The sequence below is a fragment of the Falco peregrinus genome, chromosome 6, assembly GCF_023634155.1.
Source record: "Falco peregrinus isolate bFalPer1 chromosome 6, bFalPer1.pri, whole genome shotgun sequence".
NCBI classification, from domain to species: Eukaryota; Metazoa; Chordata; class Aves; order Falconiformes; family Falconidae; genus Falco; species Falco peregrinus.
In genome coordinates this window covers 42,117,755-42,142,901 of record NC_073726.1, presented here as the reverse complement: position 1 = coordinate 42,142,901, position 25,147 = coordinate 42,117,755, and the positions used below count along the sequence as shown (strand labels likewise).

Below are 25,147 nucleotides of genomic sequence, written 5' to 3'. Positions count from 1 at the left end.
AAGTGTATTTGTGCCCTGAAGAGCAGCTCTGTTCATGCAGCAGGACAAGACCACCTCAGCATCAGGTGTGTGCTGTTTACAAATAAAACAATGACCCTACCTCCCATTTCCATCACTAGAAATACCAGACACCTGCTATGCCAGCAATTTTCCTTCTTTTTCATCTAACTTTTTCTCTAAGAATTACCCTTAATTCCAGATTATGCCTCCATTGTGTTCATGCATCTCTCACACCTGAGCACATAATTTTGAGCAATAGCATCACACAGGTGTCAATGGAAACATAGAAGTAGTCTGCTAGAGTTTTTATTACTGATGATGGAGACAATACCTACAGAAGAAAGCATACAGCTTGATTGTCAAGTTGCATAATCAAAGCTTGCAGCTATGCAAAGTAAATTTATTTGCAAAACTTGACGTGGAAGTCAGTAAGACAAAATAAACACAGGACCCCTTAGATACCTTTACTGTTGCCACTTCCTAAGGTAGACCTGTCTGTATTTCACAGTTGCCTTCAGTGGGACTTTGATATTTCTAACATGCAAGAATTCTTTTTTACATCAACAGTATTCTTACCTTGCACTCAAATAGAACACAGTCCCCTGAGCTTGAATACACAGTTTCTCTTTGTCCTTCAAAGTAGGTTCTGCCTTCAAATACGCAGACCGCTTTAGGAGAAAATAAAAAAACCCACAATGATTCTGTAAAAAAGCGTTAGTACTCTGCTTATAGAACTGATACAATTTCTTAAAGATAACTGCATTTCAAAATGTAAAGATTGAATCATCTGGAATAATATTCTAAACCCACCTGTAGGACTCTGGATATCACAAGAAAGAAAAAAAAAAATCAGAGGAGGAAAAAAACCATGAAAGAACCAGAAAAGCACACATAAGTAGAAAGTGAAGGTTGTTAAGCAATATGGAGAACAGACAGCTACTGAGAGGACAGAAGAGCTGTGCCTCAGGTCACACCAAGGAAGCTATGGCTGCTGCAACACAGTTCACGGGCCAAAAGGAAAATGGAGCTGTGAGAGCAGTGAGAGTGACATTAATAGATAATTAGTTTCTTGAAGAGGAATGTGCATGATGGAGGGTGATCACTGAAGTCAGATATTTATTTGGCATCACAGCCCTTTGATGTTTCATCACCCCACACAGTTATTTAAATCTTGCATATTTGTATGTTGATTATCCCAGTTATTTACAGTATATAAATTTTATTGTACAGGAACTGACCTTCAGTGACTGTCTTTTTTTTTTTTTTTTTTTTTTCCCCTCCCCAACAGAAGTAGGATCAAGTCTCCAATGATCAAATGACAGACTGTCCCCCCTCGGACCGGTGTTCATTATTCCATGACCTGGCCTGATGTCATGATTCCTGTGCCCTGGCAGTACCAGGTTTTACAGCAGCTGCTGGCATGGCTCATACCGGATCATTTTCTAAAGTTCCTATTCAGTATTGAACACTGTTCAGGGTTACACAAAATATCTTCACGGCACACTGTCTTACTGTTGTTTTTTTTTCAAAATGGGCCCATTACTGCAATTACATTATGTAAAGTATAAAGGCTAAGTAATGTAACTGCTAGGTATAGAAGAAAATCAGACGTCTGTCTCTGTTGCTTAGGTCACAGTCAAGGCTCATCAAGTAAGCATAATCATGAAATAACAGGAGTAGGTTGCCACTTCCAAGTTCTGGATTACATGTTAGAGATCTAATTTGCTAAACATTGATTTGGAGATGTAAATCAATTCTACTAAAATTCATTCACAGAGAGATTTATCTATTATCTAATCTGTTTAAATAGACTACAATTTGTAGACAATTTTAAAATATCTAAAAGTACAGGAGCTTTTATTCCATGATCTATATTAATTACCATTACTGCTGTTATTTTTCAACTCTCCTTTACTTTTCTTCTTGAACTTGCAGCTCCTTGGTTTTACAAACTCACTTTGTTAGCACGTAAAAAGTCAGCTCTTGGAACTGATGCTGAAAAGACGTGATGGGCATAGTGACAAAAAAGTTTTTCTTCAAATTCCAAAATATAACTTAAAATATCTTATAAGATACAAAGTATCTTGTGTGATACAAGCCTGCACAGCACTTTCAAGAAGTAATATCACAGCACACTGCAACACTCCAAATCCCATGGAATGGCAGAGTTTGCAATCAGACTTAATAAAGAAAGTATAGAAAAGAGCCACAGGAGAGAGTCCAAAGAAGAGTCCTAGGGCTAGCAGAAGGAGAAAGTTTGTACAACATCCACAAAGAAAGGTCACATAGAGTCAAAAAAGCTCAATACAATGCCTCTTTCCCAGAAAACAAGCTCTTCTAGAAGGAGGGGGGGGGGGGGGGGGGGGGGGGAGGGGAGGAAATCTATATAAATCTTTACTGTGGAGTAGCAGATCTTGAATCCAGACAGGATAAGGCAATCATCCAGTCACATGTATCACCTCCTATGTATTACAGGCCATGACACTAAACTGAAATACTCATATATTAAGCCCTTTCCCTTGCCCCACACATTTCAAATTTCTAAGGACAACTACATGTGGCACACAAAAAAAAAAAAAAAAAAAAAAAAAACAACCATGCAATGGCAACGGATTGATAATACATCCTCATGTTCCCAACAGGCAGTCTATGCCTGTTCACAGGAAAGGCAAAAGACATCAAGATCAGTGTCATTCTGTCTTGGATGAAAACACTCTCCTGAAGCCAAAATACTCTTAACATATGAATAAGGCCACCCAGGCAACATCAATACAAAATAAAAGAAAATTAAAAAAACCCCATACTACCGCAAAGCATAGTCCACTGAATCCAGTTTCCTTATCAATGGCAATAAACCTCTGATTCTTCAGAGAAATTTAGGAAAAAAGTACACAGAAAAACCATCACAAGAACACATCCAGGCTAGTGTTAAATCGTGAATTATTTCTTGATTCCACCAACAGCCTTCAGAAGTCTTGGCATATGAAATAATTGTAATGCAGTGATGCAGCATTGCCAACGCTTTCAGCAAGAAAATCAGCTTTTCTCCTCAAAGCCTTGGAAAAAAAACCTTAGAAATCCTGGGCCTGCGAGAGATGGCTTTGCCCAGACAGGCACTGCTCCTTTCTCATGTGTCTTCATACACTTGAAGATTGTTTTTCAAGGGCTAGCAAGTGGCAGCAGAGTGTGTGTTTCAAGACACTTGCCTTTGAGGGTCTCAGAAATTTCAAGAAGTGCTTACATCCCCATCTCCACAACCACAACATCCAGCCATCACAGAGCTGAGAAATTATATCACATTCATTGAATTCCCCTAACAAAGCATTTTCAACTACTGGATTTTTTGTGGCTTTGTCAGTAAGGTTATAAAGCCCCTGGGTAGCAGGGATCTTCCCATACAGAGCAACCAAATTATGTTTAAGAAAAGAGAGAAAAACCCAACAAACAATAAATGCCCAAGAGAAAAACTAAACTGAAACTAAACTGAAGATGTTTTAACTTGAATAATCTGAACACAAGCCCAAGCATGTCTTCTTATGGACTGCTGCTCTCACTGAGTTCAAAAGGGTTATTTCTTAAAATCACCAAAATCAACATTACCTGGACTATATCTTTCCTACTAGTGTTCTCTAAAACATGAAAGATTCCACCATATTTAGGCAGTTCTTCCATTAAATAGCAACAAGAACTAAGGTACACCCTGAAGCTCTAATTTAGAGCACTATCACTTGGTCACTCTTCTCACCTATGCTCATCTAGCCAAATCACTTACAAAAAAAAAAAAGGGCACTTCAACTACACCAGTTCCACTGGCTCTTGTTCACTTAACAAGACAGATACCAGTGGGTTTAGCAATGGTCTAAGTTAGCAGTGCACACTGTCTCCTCTTCTCCACTACCCCCACAAATGCCTCTGTCTCTTTCCTGTTTCTTGTCAGCCCACTTTCTTCCACTGCCGCCACAGGAGGCATCCTGCTAGACAGCAAAGAACAGATTTACATCAAGCTGCCTGAAAGCTCCTAAAAACTTTAAGGTTGTCTGGTTAGGTGAGCACTGAGCACACTTGGAAAGATTCCTAGAAAGACAAAGCTACTAACTTCGGCCCAAATTTCCTCCTAAGACAGCAGGATACACATCCCAGGCAATGTGGAAAAGAATGTTTCTCTCGCCTCCTGACAGCAACTGTCACAGCCAGTACACATCCCATGATGGTGGTGTTTCATGTCTTTATTTTTCTTTGGAAATAAAGATATTTCAACAACATGAACATCTGGACTAGAACTGTGTAATTGGAAAGTCCAGTGAAGATTTAATTTCTGCTTGGCTAGACACTTCCCAGGATACTTTGATTAGTTTGTGATTGGTATCTCTCTGGGGAAACATACCATCTTTCATCTTCCCAAGTCCTTTCATTCAACAGACTGAGTCACAGTCAAGAAATTACCTGATGATTAGTTGTTCCAGAACTTGATAGTTATTGCCTATGTAGGATTTTATCTACAGCCGAATTACATCAAGCATTTCCTCTTGCCATCAAAATTCCACATTCCCCCAGTACCTAAAACAACATTCATTATTCAAAGCATGGGTTTCTAACAGGATGAAACAGGAAGTCTAGAAAACCTGCTAGGAAGTCCAACTACTCTTAATCTATTTGTATACAGAAGGTGATCAAATATTACCTTGATAGACATCAGTACAGGGTCTAAAAAATAATTAGCAAGGTCTGCTTATATTTTCACAAGTGTAGTGATAATACAGCTATTCCCTGTAGTATTATTTAACACATTGTGATGACATCGCATCTTCTCTAAATTCATCCAGCGAAAAGAATCTTTCAGGAGCCTGCTGGCTGTTGTGCCCACTCAATGAATTATCAACAGTCTGCCAAACTATTACGTCTCTTCCACAACCCTTTCTTCTTCCCACTGGCCTCCAAATGACACTTTCCTTCTGCATTTCTTAAAATGTCCATGCCAAATCGATGATCTAGCTAACTCCTGCCTTCCGATTGCTAAGTTCACAGGGTAGTAGTACATTTTCTCATTTCTGTATTTATCACTCCTGCTACCTAGATTGCATATGCCTTCCTCTGAGGAATGCATGTACTCTTCCCTGTGGTATCTAAGCTGGTTTTGATTCAGACTTATCACCAAGGGAAAGCAGAAAGTTTAGCACACTGGTGAACTCCTCAATCCACTTTACCTTCTTGTATTCATCATTGCCCACTGAGTGGCAGATGTGACTTGAAGTTTTGTGAAATTTGTCAGTAATTGTAAATGTACAATTTAAATCTGGTAAGGTACAATTTAAATCTGTAGGAACATAAGTCTATGTTCCTACATCCTTTGTTCACATATGCTGGGGGGGGCAGGGGCACCACCTAAATTTAGCATCTAAAAAAAAAAAAAATCCTATCTCATTCATTTCATTTTCCAACCTCCTCCTTGGAATCTCCTTGATTAAATTTTCCACTATTCAGAGACCAAGGCTTGGGCATTGTGTAAGACCCATTCATCCTACATTGCAAGCTTACATAGTGCAGAACGACTGTGGACTCTGTGGTTTTACCCTTAGAAATACACACAGAGATAAGCGTCACCATTCCTGAATATTTCTGTCTCTCGGCTGCCACACCATTACTAGGCACTGCTCTCACCCCTTTCTCATTTATCTTTGCAGGGATTCGGGCATTATTTCTTCTTTGCATATTCTCTGGAGAGCACAAGCTCCTCTGCTACTGCAGTCAGTGAGGCTGGAGACTTGCTTCATTTCACGCCATCTCCCTCAACAATTCAAAATTGTTCCAGATTTCAAGCTGGAAAATACATTGCTGATTTTTCCAGTCAATCATTGCTGAAAAGCTGCATATATCTGCTTCTGCTTCCTCAGGTGAAAAAAGAAAATCCAATTTGAAATCTCATAATGATAAGGAATCAATTAATATTTTATCTTACTTCTTGTTAGCCCAAAAAAGCTAAATGTCTCTATTACAATTGAAACACAAAGTCATTGCTCTGCAGTACTGCTATGATCATTTAAGAGCATCTGTGTCGTGAGCCACCTCCAACAACACTAACAGGCTCTTTAGACACATTGGCAAGGAGTCAATCTAAAATTATGTATTCTTTCACCTACCTCTCACATTTCCTTTATTTCCCATCAACAACTACGGGGAAATGACATAATTCATCTATCCCCTGCGTTCTTGCTGGGTAGTCTGTAGAATTCATCTGAGCCCCAGATCGAGGGCTCAGCAATGCCTCCTTAAAGACTAAAAAAGCAATCTGAACATTGAAAAAGCACATAAAAACACAACTAAAAACTCTGTTCACATCAGTTCAGCTGAGGCAAACACTCATGACAGATGAAGTAAAACTTTTACAGTAGGCTGCTGGACAGGGAGCCTGGGAAAGAGACTGCAACCAACCAAAGCCAGCGGACATCACACTGCACAAAGGGAGCTGTCTCCAATTAAGCAAAGATCCAATCTGGACAATGTGTTTGATGTCAGCTTCCCTTAAAAATGGCTTTATTGCTACCCACACTGCAACTTCAGCTTGGTTAAATACGGCCGCCAAAATATTTCCACTGACAGACATGCACGACTTTGGCTTTAGAGCAGTGGACCATATTCTGCTTGTTAAACAGAATTGGAATATTTTGGACTCTAAACATAGGATTTTGAAAACTTGGGCATGACTAATGTAATCAAAATGCCCACCCATTTTATGCCAAATTAACTATGGTGGCCATCCAATACTCAAACAACTTTCACAGCAAAATGTCAAACAATAAAATCAAATGCCAAGACAAAACTCTTAGAGAGTCAAGAGAAGAAAAGTAATTAAGGTTAATAGTAATTATATGACCGCTGTACTACAATTCCATTAAAGGTTTATAAATAGCACAACAGTCTGCCAGACCAAGAGAACTTCAATGCAAACATTACATGCCCCCTTAATCCTCATAAAAGTGGGATTAGATGTTGTCTGATGGACTCCTTATGTCGTCTAACCACAATAGTAGTGACATAATTGTATTTAGTGAAGGTGCAAATAGATATTGTATCAAATGCTGACAGCTACTAATGATGGGGAAATTTCTGCTTCAGTTCCACCTTCTCTCAGCTGGACTGCTGGGCTAGCTGTAAAAGGTGCTTTTCTGAAAACTTTGTTCAAAGAGAAAAATGGCAACGTGTAGAAAACTAAATGGACATCTCTGTAGAACACCTTATACTTCATGACACAAATTCACAGATACAGCTATCAAAAAGCCTCAGGTCACAGGGTTTCATATGCAGGATGACATCCAACTAATTGATTAGGGCTGAGTGTTGAAAGCAATGAAGATCTGCTAAAGTCCTACACACTTTTGAGTCACTATTTTAAACCTATGAGAGCTAAATAGTTATCACCCATCAGCATTTATTTACTACATAAAAAGAAGGTTGTGTTCTCTATTGTCACATTGTAAGTTAAGACTGCCCATGGACATGACAAGGCAGGACAGCTACTCCTGCAACAGAGCTCACACAGGGTAACTTTCTCTGCTCCACAGAGACTTCAAACAGTGTGGGGGGTGGGAAATAAAGCATCTTATTCATCAGGATATTCTGCCCAGATTTGCCATGAAAACATAGAGTGCACCAATTATGCATCATTTTTAGAGACACGTTTCTGCATGCGACTAGTGAGATGGTTGCTTCTGCAGCCCTGTGAACACAGATCATGGTAAGCATGTTTAGTAGAAGGCAAGTACCTCTGAATGGCAGAACCTTCAGAGATTTTGCCAGTCTTTCATTTGACAGCATTAAAAAACATCCTATGCAAACAGCAAAAATACTCCGTTCACTGCGAAATAGTAAATTTGGCATTTACTTGGGTGAAAAGAACTTGGAAGCAACATCTTCATGCTCCCAAGCCACAGAGGTTCCAAACAGCTTCTGCTCCAAAAATTTACAGCTACTTCCAACAGTTGTGAGGGGTTTTGACCAAAAGCTTGTCATGTTATTTAAGCACCCACAGACTACATCCACAGGGAAGTGACTATCAGGCACCCTACAGACATTCCCATTCTCAACCAGACTCTCCTTGGCCCAGAACAATTTCCACAGACCTTTTAGCTACAGATTCTGCACCATGACTTTGCTGCACATTCCTCCCTGGTGACAGCACAACATCCTGTGACCTGGCATCATGTAGCTCCATTTCACTGTATCTGCTCTGCTCTCAAATCCAAGTGCTTTCACTTCCCCTACAGACGGCAGCCCCATGTTAATTTGCATGTTACAGTAACAACCATGTATGCCTTATCTGCATAATGGCACTGGCCAGTTTAACGCGTTTAGACATTCCCAGGAACGGATTAGTGCACAGGCAGAACACCGTATCTACTGTTGTTGCTAGATCTCCGTTCTTTCGAAGCACCTGCACCCAGCTGTGCACGGGAACTGAACAGGGTTTCACACTCCCAACTCTTCCTCCACCCATTTTTGTTCCTGCATAAGGAATCGACCTATCCTCCCATCCCTCTTCTGAGACCCATCATCTCCCTCCCTCACTTCATGCAGAATGACAGGATTAGTTGGCATAATCACAAATGCTCCAGAGAACTCTACTTAATGTTCTTAAGCTAAGTCCTCAGCATTAGTTCAGCCAAAGTTTTTTAAAGACAGACAGCATGGTAAATGCATTTTTTGAAATCTTGATTAAAGTCAGCTATGCAAATTGGCTTTCCAAATTTGTTATATACTTACTCTCAACATTGATTATCAGACAGCATTTAATCAAAAACTAATCTAAAAAAAATCAGGTGCTACCAATAGTGCTGGAAATTTTCAAAAGACAACTCTAAATAGAAACCTACTGTACATCTAACATCATGCCCCTGTTTCTCAAGGCTACTAGAAGTTACTGTTATCCATTGTGCATTCCCAAACAATACAATACTTCATATCTAAAGTCAGTTCAGGATTTGAAATAATTAAAAATGTAAAAATATTAGCAGGAGCAGATGTTCACAGAGTCTGCTTTGTCATAGCTCATTTCTCCAGAGTGTAGCCACTGACGCCCGAAACCAGCCACAGAAAAAGTAAGCTGGAGTTCATAGCAACTGTTAATGTGATTATTCCTTTGCTGTTTGGGAACTATATCAATGAAAGAAAGCCTTAGAGTCACTGATAATTTAAAAAAGAAAACAAACCACACAAACGTAACACAACTCATCTATGTAAACACTCTATTGTCCTCAGGGAGACCTCTCCAGACATAAGACTCAGACTTCATATGCTTGTGCAACCTGGTGTGTTTGTCTCTATGGGGCTGTAGTGTATGCCAATCTCTAGGGCAGATGCAATACTTCCATTTTACTGATACATCAGCCAACTTGTTTTCTTGCTTTTATTTTGTCTACCACTACCTTTATACAGAAACCAAGAATCAGAAAATACAGATAAAACAAAGATTTCATTTTTGATTATTGCCTGTTAGCATCAAACCTGCATAAGGCAAAGAAGAATTCTGCAATTTCAATGGCACAGAAAAGAAAAAGGTACATCTTTAAATGGAATTAATTTCATTTCCAAGAAACTCAGAAATTACTGGAATGAGTTAAATAGCATTAAGACAAAATACTCAATGAATTTTATGAAGCCCGTTCTCAAAGGTTTTAATTTTTTTCAAACTCAAAAACACAAGTTAAAAACAGCAGTTTACATTGATAAACATTTCCATTTGTTATCAGTATATTATGAGTAAACACCTTGTTTTCATTAATTGCAGAGACCTAGTATGGATATTTGGTAGCATTATAAAGGAACAGAGGAGTTACGATGATCAAACTTGACAGATAAGACATTTGGGGTGTTACTCCGCCAAGAACAAGTACTATCTTTCCCATGGAATAATCTGGTTTTGTTAGAGGGAACTTTATTGGGATTGAGAAAATGAATCCATCACCCTTTGCTTGTGATCACATCACCTCAATACATGGGGAATACTTCAGTATCTCCATGAGAAATGTGAGGAGCAAATAACCATAATGCTAGCAATGTGCTCTGAAGACACAAAATAACCTTATCACAATGTTGAATTAAATTGAAAAGTCAAATTAGCTTCTCCTTCCCCCTCCCTGTAAATTCTATCGTTCTAAGAGCTAGAACAATGGGAGTAAAATATCTTGGGAAAAAAGAAACATTTTTCCCTCAAGTCTTCAATAAATATCAGCAACGCAGTGCATCCATTTCCTGGAGGACACAATTCTGAATATGAAACCAAGACTTAGCCCACACTGCCAACAGCTCCAAGCCAGAGCTCATGAACACCTAGCCAGAAGCGTACAGTCACACCTGAGAGAGAAGCCTGACAGGACAATGACTCATTATTTTAGTTTTCCCTCACTCCCCCCATATTTTTGGCTCCATATTTAGCATCTTATCTCTTCTCTCACACTCTAAACTGCCAAATCCTGCAGGACAGAGGACTGCCTTTCATGTGTACAGTAGCTAGACCGATAGGTCTTCATAACAGCAGGTTTTAAAGCTACCTTAATATAAGCAATTACTAGAAATAAAAGTACAGGTCCTTAAATAAATTTGCTTACTGTATCTCCCTCCTTGCAAGTCAACCATGGTCTGCTAAGAACCGCAGTCCAAAACACAGCATCCCATTTATTTCACAGTACGACCTTCACAATTTGGGGGGCAAAAAAATGCAAAGGCTATCATTCTCCAAGGGAAGAGTTTCTTCTGTAATGCAAAACATTTTGTTTCAACAGCTACCTTAGGATTTCATTTAACAGACCTTGATATCTGTCCACATATGTTTAGATGATGTTAGACTTCAAAATATGGAACTTTATTGGAAAGAATGAAGGACAGGGCGCTCTTGCTGTCTGTCATCAATTGTCAGCAAGAAAGAAGAATGATTGGGACTTGCTGTAAACAGTACTGGTAAATAGCTTCCCAGATGACTAAAGACCGTTGTTGCAAGGTACACACAGACTAGCTTTCAGAGTACAGAAAGATGAGGATTTTTAATCTGTTTGCTCACACTATAAGAATCGATCCATTACTTCCACTGAGTTTTCATGGGGCTCAAGATGTCACATTGGAAACGGGAGCAAAGGTGCAAATGTGTGAATCAAGACGGCTGAACTGATGCATAAAAATAAGGATGTGAATCCTTTATTTATTTATATGTTTATTTTAATTTTCTATTTTTAAAATGCATTCATTTATTCCTACATTTATTTACAGCACCTCTGCAATAAAATATTGCAAAATTATAAAATGAAAAAATTGTCATTAGATGCTTACATCATACCACCAACCCTACACACACAGAGCCACAGACAACCAAGGAAAAGATTTAAGCATTTTTGAAGTCATATGCTACTACTATTAAGAACCTTGTCTGAGAAATTCCCAACAGTCGTATGCAAGATTGTTATCTCTTCTATGCTATACTCAGATTTAATTTCTCATTTATGTGCCCTGAGGATCTAAAAAGTTTCTGGATATAGCATGATGAAAACATCTACGAAACAAGCAGATGAGGACAGTGTGAGAAAGGACTGTTAGACCATATCTGCTGAGATTTCAGTTCTAAAGTTGTATCTCACATGGGACAAAGTGGCCAATACTGGAAGGCAAATATATTTTATGAGCTGACAAATGTAGAAACAGTGATCAATAACAGCCTGGAGGTCTATACATCACACTTCAGATATCTGCAAGTGATGGCTAAGAGAAGTAAACCAAGCAGTAAAACATTTAAACCACTACATGTTTCCACTAAAAAATTTCAAGCTTCTGCAGTCCAAAAGACTGAAAGCCACTGGTTTAGAAGTCATTATGTTTACAAAAAGACAAATAAAGGGGAACAGTTTACATCATTTTATATTAATCTCCCTGAATCAACTTCACTCATATTTTACCATTCCTTCCTTAAACTGCCAGGGAAATAAGATCATATTATTGACAGTTTTGTGGTGGGAGTTTTTCGGTATCTTATTTATTAAGTTTCAGCCTTCACAACCTTCCCATTTTTTCACTTCACATGAACAGGCACAGTCAGAAAACTGTATGTGTGCCTTCTTTTACACTCCCACTGGCCCCTACCAGTGTCTCCCCCAGGCCAGCTTTTCATCCAGGTGACCCTTTTCAACATGGCAATCCTGTTATGATTAAGACTATGCTGGGTGCAAACTGGCCTTTCAGTCAGGTCACAACAAGCCATGAATCTTGTTTGCTTGGCTGGGTTTTGGTATTTTGTTCTATCCAGCTCCATGAAGCTCCACTTCCAACTTCCTATCTATGACCTTGCCCAAAAAGTGCAGTTTGGGGTTTTCAGCTAAAGTCAAGTTCTGCTCTTTTCAGCACACATGCCCATTAAAGATCATTGTTATCGGTACTACAAAAATTTGCAAGACCTACAGACGAAAAGCTCCAGGCAGAAACTAGAACATCAGCTACAAGCTGCTGATTTGGCAATCTGCTCTTGGTTATGGGACAAAAAAAGAACAACAAAACAACAACAACAACAAAAAAACCTAATTAAACAAAACAAACAAGAAAAACCCAAACCACAAACCCACATTCCAATGATGCAGGTGCAGAGTGACATTAGCACACCACTGGTGAGAACAAACATATTGAAATCAATGCACAGCCATGTGATGTGAACACCCACATATCCTAGGTGATTTTCAGAATTATAAATAGAACTAGAAAATTTTTATTATTTCATAGCCACCTGACTATGCAAATTCTGGTGAATCAGAATAACTAATGTCAGGGTAGTAACTTATTAGAGACTGGAACTGCCAATCTGTCCGCTCCCAGTTGTCTGAAAGCCACAATATTCATCTCTAACATATATTAATGTTTTATTTGCACTGGAAATAAACTAAAATAATAATAACAATAATACGCTGCAGGTATTTCATATTTTGTGAACTCCCTGGTAAGAACATAATAATAAAAGAATGGAAAAAATAGGTTCTTTTCCCAGACAGTCTTGACAAAATAGGTTATAAGAAGAGCAGGGGAGAGCAGAGCATGGCCTACAGCAAAATTTCCCATGTAAAAAAAATATTTTTAATTCACTACCAATAAAATTACCAATATTATGTTTTCAATTTCTTCTTTAGTGCAGATTGCTACATATTCAGTGTAATGTATTTTAATGAATAAGGATTTTCTTAAGCATACTTCATTTTAGAATTCATTCCTCAGGCATACAGTAAGATTAAAACTAGATGACTTTACCATTAACTGGAATTCTCCTCATATACTGATACATTGCCTCCAGTTCTAGAATCTTTCAGTGGAATTCCACAATGCATGGGGTCCAGAACAGCTAAAAAGCCACTTGCCTAGGAGGAAGCCACACTCTGATGCATGAAAAGTCTGACTGAGGCACAGTGCACCGACTCCCCCAGTCCTCCTCTGCTAACATGGAACAACAGAATTTAAAGGACATGGGGAAGGAGGAAAGGAAACATAAGGAGCAAAATATTCTGAGAAGTCCAATTACTATAAGCGGAATTTCAATTTACTGTAAGCTATATTTTAATTTACACAGAACCACAGATATACAAGAAATGAGTTTCCTGCTCAGAAGGGAACCATAAATGAAAGACTCAGGATTTCCCTTCTGACGGCATTACACTGCCCAGCTTTCAAAGAACAAAGGTCATTGGAGACTACAAGCTCTGCACTAAAAATCCCCTGATAACTCTGCCAATCAGATATATCACATATATACATCAAACATATTTCTATGGTATGAGTAGTTTGAAAACTTCTATAGCTTCACCATAGAAAAACATAGGAGAGACCAAGCATCTAGGGTCAAGGGTGAGATTGCCTACCAAAGCCAAGGGGAGTCTTCCCACTGTCTTCAGCTGGCTTTGAGTTCAGCACAGGAAAGGCCCCAAAACATCCTTAAAAGTGTCCCAATCCTCAGCTTCCTGAGAAGCCTATACTTTCTAGAGAAGAGAAGGGTCTCGGATCTTCCCAACATGTGCAAACTCCTGATGGAAGGGAACAAAGAAGAGAGAGCCAGACTGTTCTCAGTGGCGCCCAGTGACAGGACAAGATGCAATGGGCAGGAATTTAAACAAGAAAATCCATTTGGACACAAGAAAGCACTTTTTTACTGTGAGGGTGACCGAACGCTGGCACAGGTTGCCCAGAGAGGTTGTGGAGTCTCCATCTGTGTAGATATTCAAAAGCTGTCTGGATACGGTCTTGGACAGCCTGCTCTAGGTGACCCTGCTGGGGGGCTGGACCAGGTGACCTCCAGAGACCCCTTTCCACCTCAACCCTTCTGTGAGACTCAGAGTGTAGGAGCTATGCAGGATTCACAAATGATACGTACATCAATTATGCTTTTTCACTACAGCTTTGTAAATCTAAAATAGCTCTACTGATTTTATTGACCTACATGAGTTCAAGGATACTTTTCCCTTCAGAAATACTTCTTTAGATAAATTATTTGTGTCCTATTTCTAAATGAATATAGATACTGTCTTTCTTTTGAAGACACAGAGTTGCTGAAATAATAAAATGGTATAAACGGGCAGTAAAGTACAGTGTAATTCATCTCAGTAGTACAAGTGTGTATATAGTGCTTTTTATGTGTCATTACAGTGTGATACTATCATTGTGTGTGATTCAAAGTCCTAAGAAGTAAGATTGATGCAAATCACTTCAGCATAGAAGATCCAGAAAGCAGAGGCCGAATGGACACTATTCTGCTAAATGCTAAATCATCTTCAGAAGTTCTGCATCCTGACTGCAGGAAGCTATAATAAATAACATGGCTCTAGGAAATAATACAGTGCTGGCTATATTCCAGGCATCTTATAGTACTATTCTGAAGTAGGCTAATTTATCTGATTTTTCCTATTTAAAAAAATCTTAAAATAACAGAAATTATGCTCTATTTGCACTTGTATCTTTAAAAAGCCACACATAAATATTTATTTTTTTATTTTTAAAAATATTTATAATATTTTGCATTAGCCAGAATGTTGCTTCTCCTTTATGTAGTGTGCATTTCTTAAAAAAAACTATGATTAAATGACTAACCATTGCTTCACTGATAAAAACTGCCTCATCTTCCTCCAGTACTGCCCGCTCTGTCTCCCTGAGCCTGCTGAATGTCCTGCAGCCCTCAGATTCGTGCCGTGTCCCAGCCAGCCTGCTGCAGCAGCATTTTGGTTTCCAGGCTGGCCCTTCTTCTGATTTACTGCAAGGATAACACGGCATGTTCAGTCAGTGCTCACTAATCCTGTCATTCAATCAGTTCTCTGAGCTGCAGCCTCTCCTCTGTGCCACACTGAACGCAGGAGAAGCTCCTCCAGCACCTGGATGAACAAGGCAGGGGCTGGCATGCCACCCTGCTACTGATGGACATCACCTGAGGTAAGATGGTGTCACTCCTTCAGCCCAGAAAAAAGGTGGCAATTTTGCAAAAGATGAAATTTAGTGAGCAGCACAGGCTTAAGTCCATAATACTTCAATCCACCTGGATAAATGATGGATTTCAGAGGAAGCTTAATCAATATCCCTTAAGTTTCTAAATAAAATTTTTACACTCTTGATGATGGTCAGTTGCTGTGCAAATGAGTAACAGACGGGCTTTCACAGCTTCTCTCTGTGATCTGGAGCTTGCAGAAGAGTGTGTTTACTCTGGGGGAAAAAACAGTGCTTCATGAAGAGCAAGAAGGGAAATCCCCTTGATTTTAATTATAAAATTAAAAGTTTCTGTAAACTAGCAATACAGATCACTGTATCTGAAACCCATGCATATTATAAGAGCTACCACATCCATATTTGTGTTTAATTTTGTTCAAAAATCCTTTCCGGGTTATATAACCCCTTTACACACTCACTCTCCACACCTGCTAGCGACAGCAGTGTGAGCTGATCCAGTACAGTCCTATGCTTCACACTGTTGCTTAAAATATTTGTGTTAGAGTGCAGATTTGGTTACAATGAACCAGAAAACCATCAAACGTCCTGTTTCACAAAAAAAGCAAGTGCATGGAAAAATCACAGCCCACAGATTTGAGCAGAATGGCTCAGACTTTAACCTCCATTGTAATCTTTTAGGATAGACTTAAATATTTTGGAATTAGGTCTGTAAGTATCTTCAGTGTCACTGCAAGGAGGACAGTGACGCGAAGAGAGCAGTTTCTTCCTGGAGATCAGTCTTTGGTAATGGGAACTATTACTGCACCAGGTACTGGTACAAATATCACTTCTGGCCTTAAAGAAAATGAAAATCAGCTAGTTTGTTAAAAATACACTGGCTCCATTAAAAAAAAAAAAAAGCATATATCACATAGCTATTGGAAGTGATGCCTTAGTGTTATCACACTGACTAATAAAAATGTTACCATAAAAAGATTTGCTGACCAAGTACCAATTGCCTCAGCTACTAAGACATTGGCAGTCCTTCCACAATTCACTTAAAATAAATGAACTCGTCCTTGTACTTCTTAAGCCAAGTCCGTGGTCTAAAGCAATACTTTATAGGGTCAGTAGGGGAGCTTAATCTCTCCCTGATTCGTATCAGTGCCTATCACCACATAATGCATTTGTCTCTGCAAAGGAGAAAAGAGTTTAATGATCTCTTGCACATACCTTCTCAGATAGGTTCAAAATTGCATTGGGAATCAAAAAGAAAGTAGTCTCTGCCTTCCAGCTCCAAACAATTCTACACAGAAAGCTCCCATTGATCTAAAATGTATGCTCTGGTAGCTGGACTGAATTTTGTGTTGAATAGCTTGTCTGCAGTTGAAGCATATATCCAACATGCTGGCCAATTTATGTGCCTTGGAAGACTGTTGGTTCTTTTAGCCCATTACAGCTAATAGAAACACAATGATAATTTGCATGCATTGCCATTCCTTATGCTACCAGCATCGACCTTCACACTAGACAATACAGAACAAGTTGTCTGAAAGTCCTCAAACAAAGGTACAGAGTCAGGGGAGAAGGTCAGGGTTTGAGTTGTCAGGTTTTTTTTCTTTGGGCTCAAAGAAGAACCAAAGTCAAAAGCAATAACGGTTAAAAAAGAAATCTACAATGTTCCTTACTAAGTGTTCTTCCCTGAACTTAAACATTTAAGAAAAACATGAAGTGTCAGTTGTGGTGAAATTTCTAAAACATTGAAAATGTCATCAAATGAGATACAACAAAGCTGCACTGTCCAGTATGTAAAGCTGAAGTTCAATTCCTAGAGCCTGGCAGTGTGGTAGGCGCCCACAAGTCTCCTAGCATAACTGCTTGATGCCAGAATCAGGCTTAAAAATCCGGCACTTTCCATTCTTATCTGACATACTGATATGCATTACAGTAACTGATGGAAAAATTAACCTCACAGCTTTAGCTGTCTGAAAGTTTGGTATCTAGTCTCATCGCCTGGGCTCCCTATACAGTGCACGGAAACAGGCATCCACCCCCAGAAGGCAATTCATCCCATCCCTTCTAGCCCCTCTCAGCACCAAGCGCCCTCTGGAGATGCCAGTCTCCTTCACTGGCTATCAAGAGAGCCTAACTGGTGATGTCTGTAACTAGTAAATGAAACGCAACAGGTAAATGAAACAATACATGACAACAGCCTTCAGAGCACTTGATGACAGTCTGTACTCCTCCATGCAGTTTAAGCATTAGCACACATCATGGCCCCATTTTGACCTGTACCAGCCAACGTGCTCTGAAGCAATGCCAGGCACGGCTGGGGGGACAGCGCTGATCAGAGCCCATACCTACTCAGCCATATGGATGCAGATACTCTGTTCAGGGGGAAGGGGAAAAAAGTTCAGCCATGTAGATAAGAGCCAGAAGTGCCACCTAGCCCTCAGGGCCACAGGACTGTGCCTGTCCTATTTTATTTACTACTATAATTGAAGCCACTTCAGATTATATTCCCAAATTCTACATGTCTAAAGACATGCAGAATGAACCCATCCTCAATCACTCGGAGGGTGGGGGGAAGAAAAAAAGAAGAAAAAAATAAAACCGAAACCCTGGGAAGTCTGCTTGCTGGTCACTTAAGCGCTATACACTTCTATTCATCTATGCCAGTTGTCATTAAATCAGACACGCCCCCTGCTCTTTTGATGACCGGTGGCTTTGTTCAAACACCAGCAGAAGAAAGCAAGAAGCATGGAGGGAAGCACTCAGCACTGGGTGAGATGCAGCCACAGGGCCGACACAGCTACCACTGCCTGGGCAGTTCTACTCACACAACAGTTTGGCAGAAACAGCCCATCACCTGGTATAAGGTACCACAAATACCAGGAAGGACACAGAGATATCCATACAAGTTTTGTCTTGAAGCAAGCACTAAACCCAGCTAAAGAACAGTGTGTTAGGCAGCACTTTCTCTCAGCATTTATGACCAAATGTCCAATACTAAGGTTAGTGGTTCTGTGAGCAACAAACCCTAATTAGATCTTTTCCCAATTATAAGCCATCTGTGTTCACTCTGCATTATTTAGTCAGATGCTACACCCTCTGATACTGTTCTAAGAATTGAAAATGAAAAAGTTATTCTCAGAATCTATCCAAATGGAGGAAATCTGCTTTGACCCCTCCAGCAAGAACTGTGGTCATCAAGCATACTGACCTCAATCAGCTCAGACCTGGAGCTGAAGACACCAAGAAGACAGGATACAGCTAGCATATACATATATATATATATATATATATATATATATAATATATATATATATGTATATATATATATATATATATATATGAACTCAGTGACAACTCAGCATTTCCACCAAACCGGCCTGGAGAATAAGTAAGGGTCCTGCAGTCTCCATTGCCTCTAACTTCCACTCTTTAATCTCTTTCACTGGAATTTAACTATCTTGTCAATGGGACTCCAATTTACACTCTCCATCCTTTCATTCCAGGGATTTGGCCACTTTAAAAGTTGTGTGGGTTTTTTTATTTAAAAAAAAAAAAAGCATTTTAAATAACCTACTGAAATTAGGAATAAGTTTTCAAAAGCAATTTATATATATATTTTTTGATCTAATCATTTTTGGGGAGTTTTTCACAAGAGTTACATGTGTGCATGTTAGGTATAATTTGAATCACGTACTGCCATCAAATTAACAACACTGGAAGCTAAAAGACTTTTGATAGTATTAAGAATATCAAAAAGACAATATCAGAGTAAACTTCACAGTGTGCTGCACCAGAACTGCATCTTAATTGGAGTAAGCAGCAATGCCTTATGACAAGGTCAATGTCCATAAGTTCATTCACATTTCTTGACCTTTGTCAAGACTCCCAATAAAAAACAACTTCATAAGAATTCATATGATGTGACCACTTTCCCGCTAACATCTGGATGGAGAATTCCCAACTCTTACAGGTAGCGCATTCCAAAAACATACTTCAGAGGATCAGGTTTTCAAACTCTGCCAACATGGTCAAAGATTCAAACAGAGGCTTGAACTCCACACATCTCACATCCCTGAGCCATCTAATATGCATTGAAATTCTGTGTAGCTGGATAAAAAAAAAAGTATTTGAATTCTCATTTCCTCTCAATTAGAATTAATCTACTTGAGTAAGTTAATAAGGTTTCATAAAATGGGATGGTTTGTGTAACTTTAACACAATTAAATATTAATAAACTCCTGTGGGAGCAAGATCAATGGAGTACAAAACGTCTTCCTGAATTTTATCTTACAACACGTCATTTCAACCAGTTATATATTTCTCTATACTCTGTAAGGAGTTTTACACAGCAGCAGAAGACTGATGAAACCACACAGAAAAATCTCAATATTTACAGAATAAAGAAGCATGTGCATCTCATGCTTAATTTCAAGAATGGATTCCACCATAGCCTAAAATAAATAACCATCACATATGTAATACACATCCATAATCAACCTGAAATATTACGTAAAGTGCATCTAGATAGTGATTAACCTAAAATTCCCCTTCTCTGGCCCTATCTGCAACAAAATCAAAATGCTATAAAACCAAAAAGTAATCACCTGTCTTAAATGACAATATTGAATTACCTCTATCCAGTTTCCTGCATAATTCTGTCTGACCTTTTGCAAAAGAACATTTCTAGGTGCCTGGGTTTTGCTGGTCTCTTGGGTCTAGTATGAGTTTTCTCTTCCCTTAATTACAGAAGAAGAATCATAAATCTGAACATCCATTTCTAGCACTATAGCATAAGGTTGAAAGTACATCCTTCTTGTGGTAGAGGTGTTAGAAACACTGGTCAAAACAAACACCAGGCAATCATTTTTGAATTTCTAGCAATTTGGTCTGAAAGATAGACTATGGAAGTCTGCAAAAAGATTCTTAAATAACTTCTTTTCTTTTTAAACACTGATAAAATGTCTATGCATTAAAAAAAAAAAAAATCACTAAAATAAAACAAAATATCCACACCTGAAAAACTGAAAACTTCTGACTATCAATTTCCCAAAATATTTCAGAGAAGTCTAAGTTCCCCAATTCCTCAACTCAATTATTTCATTCCCTGACCAATTCTTTCCCTGATACGTTTACAGAAAGCTTCAGTTGCTTTACAGATTTCAAAATACTCATTAGAAGGAAGCACCACAGTAAAACTTACATTGACATTCTTTGCAGCACTTGCCATCCACATACGCCAGGGCAGAGTTAAGCGGGCAGTCAGAGAGGGGGCAAATCAAAGCCTCGCACTGCACAGTACCATTCTAGAAGAACAAAAGGTGTTTAACTGGTACTTATATTTAGCAAGAGCAGAGATGTTCTCAAACACAGGAACTTAAAGACCTATTTTTAACTGCAATGAACTCTCTAACTACACCCAAAAAGACATTTTAACATATTTATTTTAATAACAAGAACAGAAACTATACCTTTAGAATATCATGCATACAATCTTCTAGACATGTATGATGTGTTCTTTGAAATGGTAATGAATAAATATTTAATTTTTTTAGAGGCAAACCTATTTGGAGGTAAAACATTCTGTCAATCAGCAGCAAATTGACAGATCACCGTGAAATAACAACCTCACAGAACAATACTCTGCTTTCTGATTTTTACATAAGAGACAATACACTTCTAAAAGGTAATAATATCATAGCTGCAAGAAAAATCTAAGACAAAAATACGTAATGCATTTAACACTAAATTTTAAATAGCTATCAAGGAGATTTGATACCATGGACTAAGTCATCTTCTCATCAACCACAGAACATTAAAAAGAAAATTAATATCTCTCCAGAAATATAAAGATCAAAATCATATTAAGTTAGAGGAGAACCATTCAGCAAATTATAGATAGCAAATCAATCTAAGGTACAGTACAGACAACAGCAGCTTTTCCACTAATTTCTAATGGCTTTTGGTTTAGGCATTTAATGAGTTAAAATGGAATTAATGAGTTTTACGTGTATGGACAGTAACAAAGATGCCATAGTCTGGTACCTGAAAGGATACTTGCAATCAGTTCTGGAATTGTGATACCTTTGGGAATCTTCCATCCACGCAACAAATCTTTTTCATTTGCGATATAACAGAGCATGCATATGACCCTGACATTTTCCTCTTTATTGCTTACTGAGATGTAACCAAAGGCAACCAAAGGGAATCAGACACAAGGAATCTATTAAATCATTTGCTAAGAGAATGTCTGTGTTTATAGTGATGAAAAGCAGGGAATTAATTACCCAGAGAATGCAACCCAGTGCATGGGAATAATATGACACCTAAGTATACTGCATAACATCTGTGTATGGTGACATGAAATATAGTAGAGCTACACATGTTGGCACTACTGAAACAATAGGAAAATGTATTTATTAATAATATCCCTTAGATTTAGAACAGGTTTTCTAACACTTTGTTTTTACTGCCTAGCATACACTTGGAAGTTTTCTCATTATTTGCCTCAATAAAACTGTAATCAGAGGAAACACTAGAGTTCCTGAGTCACCACTCAAATAGTAGCCATACCATGCAAGTGCAGTTCTTACAGCCATCCGTCCAGGATTCAAACTCTCTATAAGTCATGCCTTTCATTGTGCAGGTCCTTTCACAGTAGCACTGATCCAACTTGTTCATTCTCTGCTCAGCTTGGGACAACTGTATATAAAATTCACAAAAAAAAGTTTTGAATTTATAAGTGGTTGTCACATTAATATAAACATGATTGAAATTGTCCCCCTTATTATCAAGCATGTGGATGAGAGAATACATGATGGGAAATGCAGTCAAAGATAATAAAACAATTATTGTCAAATACAATACGATTAAACCATCAGCCATTCAGAGATGGAAATTAAGAAGCAAGGCATGATGCACTTCATCTTTCTCTAACATCAGGAACATCATGAAACAGAGTAGGTTAAGATGGGTATGGCCCCTGGTTTCTCAATTTTGTATGTGTGAACTGACCAAGAATCTTGCTTTACATAAACTACTCGCAGATATTAGGTTATGCACAAAAGACCTGAATCTGAGTAGAGTGGCAAAATTGGAGGTAAAGCTCAAAATCAACCTGTTATCAATTTTTTTTCTCCACTTCAACCAAGGCATCTTTAACATTTGTGTATCAAATCAGCCAGGTAACAGCATTCCATCAGACATCTAAAGAACTGACATTTAAAACCACAAGACCAGTCTATGTTCACTGGCCAGCATGAATGCCTTTGGTGTGATATTCTAGGGGGAAAAAAAAGAAGAAAATTCTGCTTTGGATTTCTAATTCATTGTCTTGCATGTATTTTGTCTGAACATGCCTTTGGCAGCTCAAATCTAGAAAAGTCTTGAACCAGTAAGTCTTGCTGCAATAAGCACTAAGCACAGTAATTTAGTTTGTTCTAGGTTTATTGACTTGTTAGCCTAATAGACAGAGCTTGAACATCTATGAGCCCTTTCCTAACTCAGGGATTTGGATTCTGTTTACTACTAAAAGCTATGATTCTATAAAAATATTAAAACATAATAAAGCTCTCTAAACTGGGAATTTTTATGTATAGACACTAGGCACAGATATAGAAATACAAACGTATAAATATACCATGCAGGGACGTTCCACATACACCCACATGCACATACCCATATATGCACAAATAATCTAAAAAGAGCAATTAAAACCTAAGTCCTCATTTTTCCCATGCTATGATTCTCAGTAAACACTACCTTAGCTGATGTTTTGGCTAAAATGTCTTGCAGTTCCATAATTTTCTGCACAAGTCCATGGAAGTCATTACAAGTCGGGCACGCTAGAGTAACAAAATATGTATATTAATTTTTTTAAAAGTATTAACAATAGGTTCAATCATGTCAAAGCTGAAAACCAGTACATGGAAACTCATGGTTTTAAGAAACCTTGTAGGACAGAAAGTAGGTACAGAGCACACCTTTCATTTTATAGTATAAGAATTAATAGACTTACTGCGATTAAGATCTGGGCATTGAGAAATAAATCCTTGAGGCATGACAAGCAATTGCACATCTTGCATTATGCCCTATATATAAGTGGAGAAAAAAAAAAAGGGGTTACATTATTTTTACCTGTCAAAATTGTGTTTTCCATTCACCATGTAAAACACTAAAGCCCACACAGAAAAACTGCCAGATAAAAACAATACTTATGAATACACAGCCTCTTCTCCAGACCCAATGCAATGATTGAAGAATAAACAGAAAATAAAATAGATAGATGTACAAATACAGACATACTGAATCATTTTTAAAGACACAGGATTAAATGTCAAGATGTAATTATTGGTAAGAGTTCGGTTGTTTTGAATTCACCGTTATTTTTAGTTAGCCATTGCAGAAAAGCTTGAAAATGACCTTTAAAAGTAATTTGAAAACCAGCTGCAGTTTCAGTTACTTTGAAACACTCTTTTAAATAAAATGCAAATTTTTTGCTAAGCTCTGTCAAATAGAAGTGAAGATTAAAGAAACTTGAGTCAGGAAAAACACATTCATGCAAACCCTTTACGATCTTGAAGGGGATCTTTCCATAAAGCATGCAGAAAGCTGAGAAACTACATGTTTGCTACACAATTGCAGAGCTGCACCTTAGCAAGAACTTGGGGGAAGTTTAGCATGAAATTCAACTATGCCACCTGCAAAGGGCCAGTTTCACCCAGAAGAATAGATCCCATGCTTGCAGGCAGAATTTATATGCATCTTTAGTCATTAAGGTATAATTAGTAGCCACTTTGCTGCTCTCTAAAAGCAAAGGCCAAAGCGCAATTTCAAAGTGAGCCATCCTATCATATTCACTCCAGATGTTCCTTTCACCCATGACTCCCTCCCTGCATCTCCAAAACTCCTTCTTATGAGGAAAAGCAAAATAATTACAACATGCTTCAGCATGCATATATACATAATGTTTCACGACACTAAGAGCACAATGCAAGCTAAATGCGTAAGTCCGTATTTCATCCACATGCACAGGGCATTCAGTACAGATGTTGCAAAGTCAAAGAACCAGAATTTTGATCTCAAGTGAACGACTGGGGGTAACTTGACAACCTAAGTGACTTACAGGAGAAGAGCAGGTGTCACTGGAGGGTAACTAAGAGGGTACTTCAGTACCATGCCTACCTTTCTCCCTTAACAACAAAGCTACAATCCAGGACAACTGGATGTTCCCCCACACTGCACAAGGAGCCACAGTGATTAGCTAACAGTGAAAAAAACAGGTGTGCCTGAGGCAGGGCTCCATGTCAGGACCTCCCACTGCATGTGTTCTGGAAGTCAGGAGCAAAGACCTCTTTAAAGAGCACACCAAAAAGCTCACTGTATTAATTTCATCTCCCTTCCTTCCTTGGTGTCATCAGGTTCAAACTCATGGCAACCCAAGCTACAGCATTTTCATGAAAAGGAGGTATGGCAGGGTCCAACCCATTCAATGTTAAAACACTTTACTGAACACACAGACAAATATGCAAATGATTTAGCTATTAAGCAAGTATTTGAGGAGCTTTATTCATCCTTGATCATCTGTGATGTGAGCTGGACTCTGCCACTCACCAGGAATCCAGGTTTCTTCTCATTCTCCCAAAGTAAAAACAGGGAGCTGTGGCACCTAGCCTACCTGGTCTCCTGAATCAGGATCTCCTGACAGCACATG

The 25,147-nt window shown here is 38.5% G+C and overlaps 1 protein-coding gene across 1 annotated transcript in view; it reads right to left on the bottom strand.

The window, feature by feature from the left end:
- Positions 1-25,147, bottom strand: part of NELL2 (neural EGFL like 2) — a 150,278-nt gene that overhangs the window by 88,755 nt on the left and 36,376 nt on the right. Inside the window, exons 6-10 of the mRNA XM_055809010.1 lie at positions 23,453-23,525; positions 23,197-23,279; positions 22,009-22,137; positions 20,639-20,741; positions 577-668 (exon numbers count right to left, since the gene is read on the bottom strand). Of these exons, the coding sequence (XP_055664985.1) occupies positions 577-668; positions 20,639-20,741; positions 22,009-22,137; positions 23,197-23,279; positions 23,453-23,525 (480 nt within the window). The remainder of the gene's footprint in view (positions 1-576; positions 669-20,638; positions 20,742-22,008; positions 22,138-23,196; positions 23,280-23,452; positions 23,526-25,147) is intronic.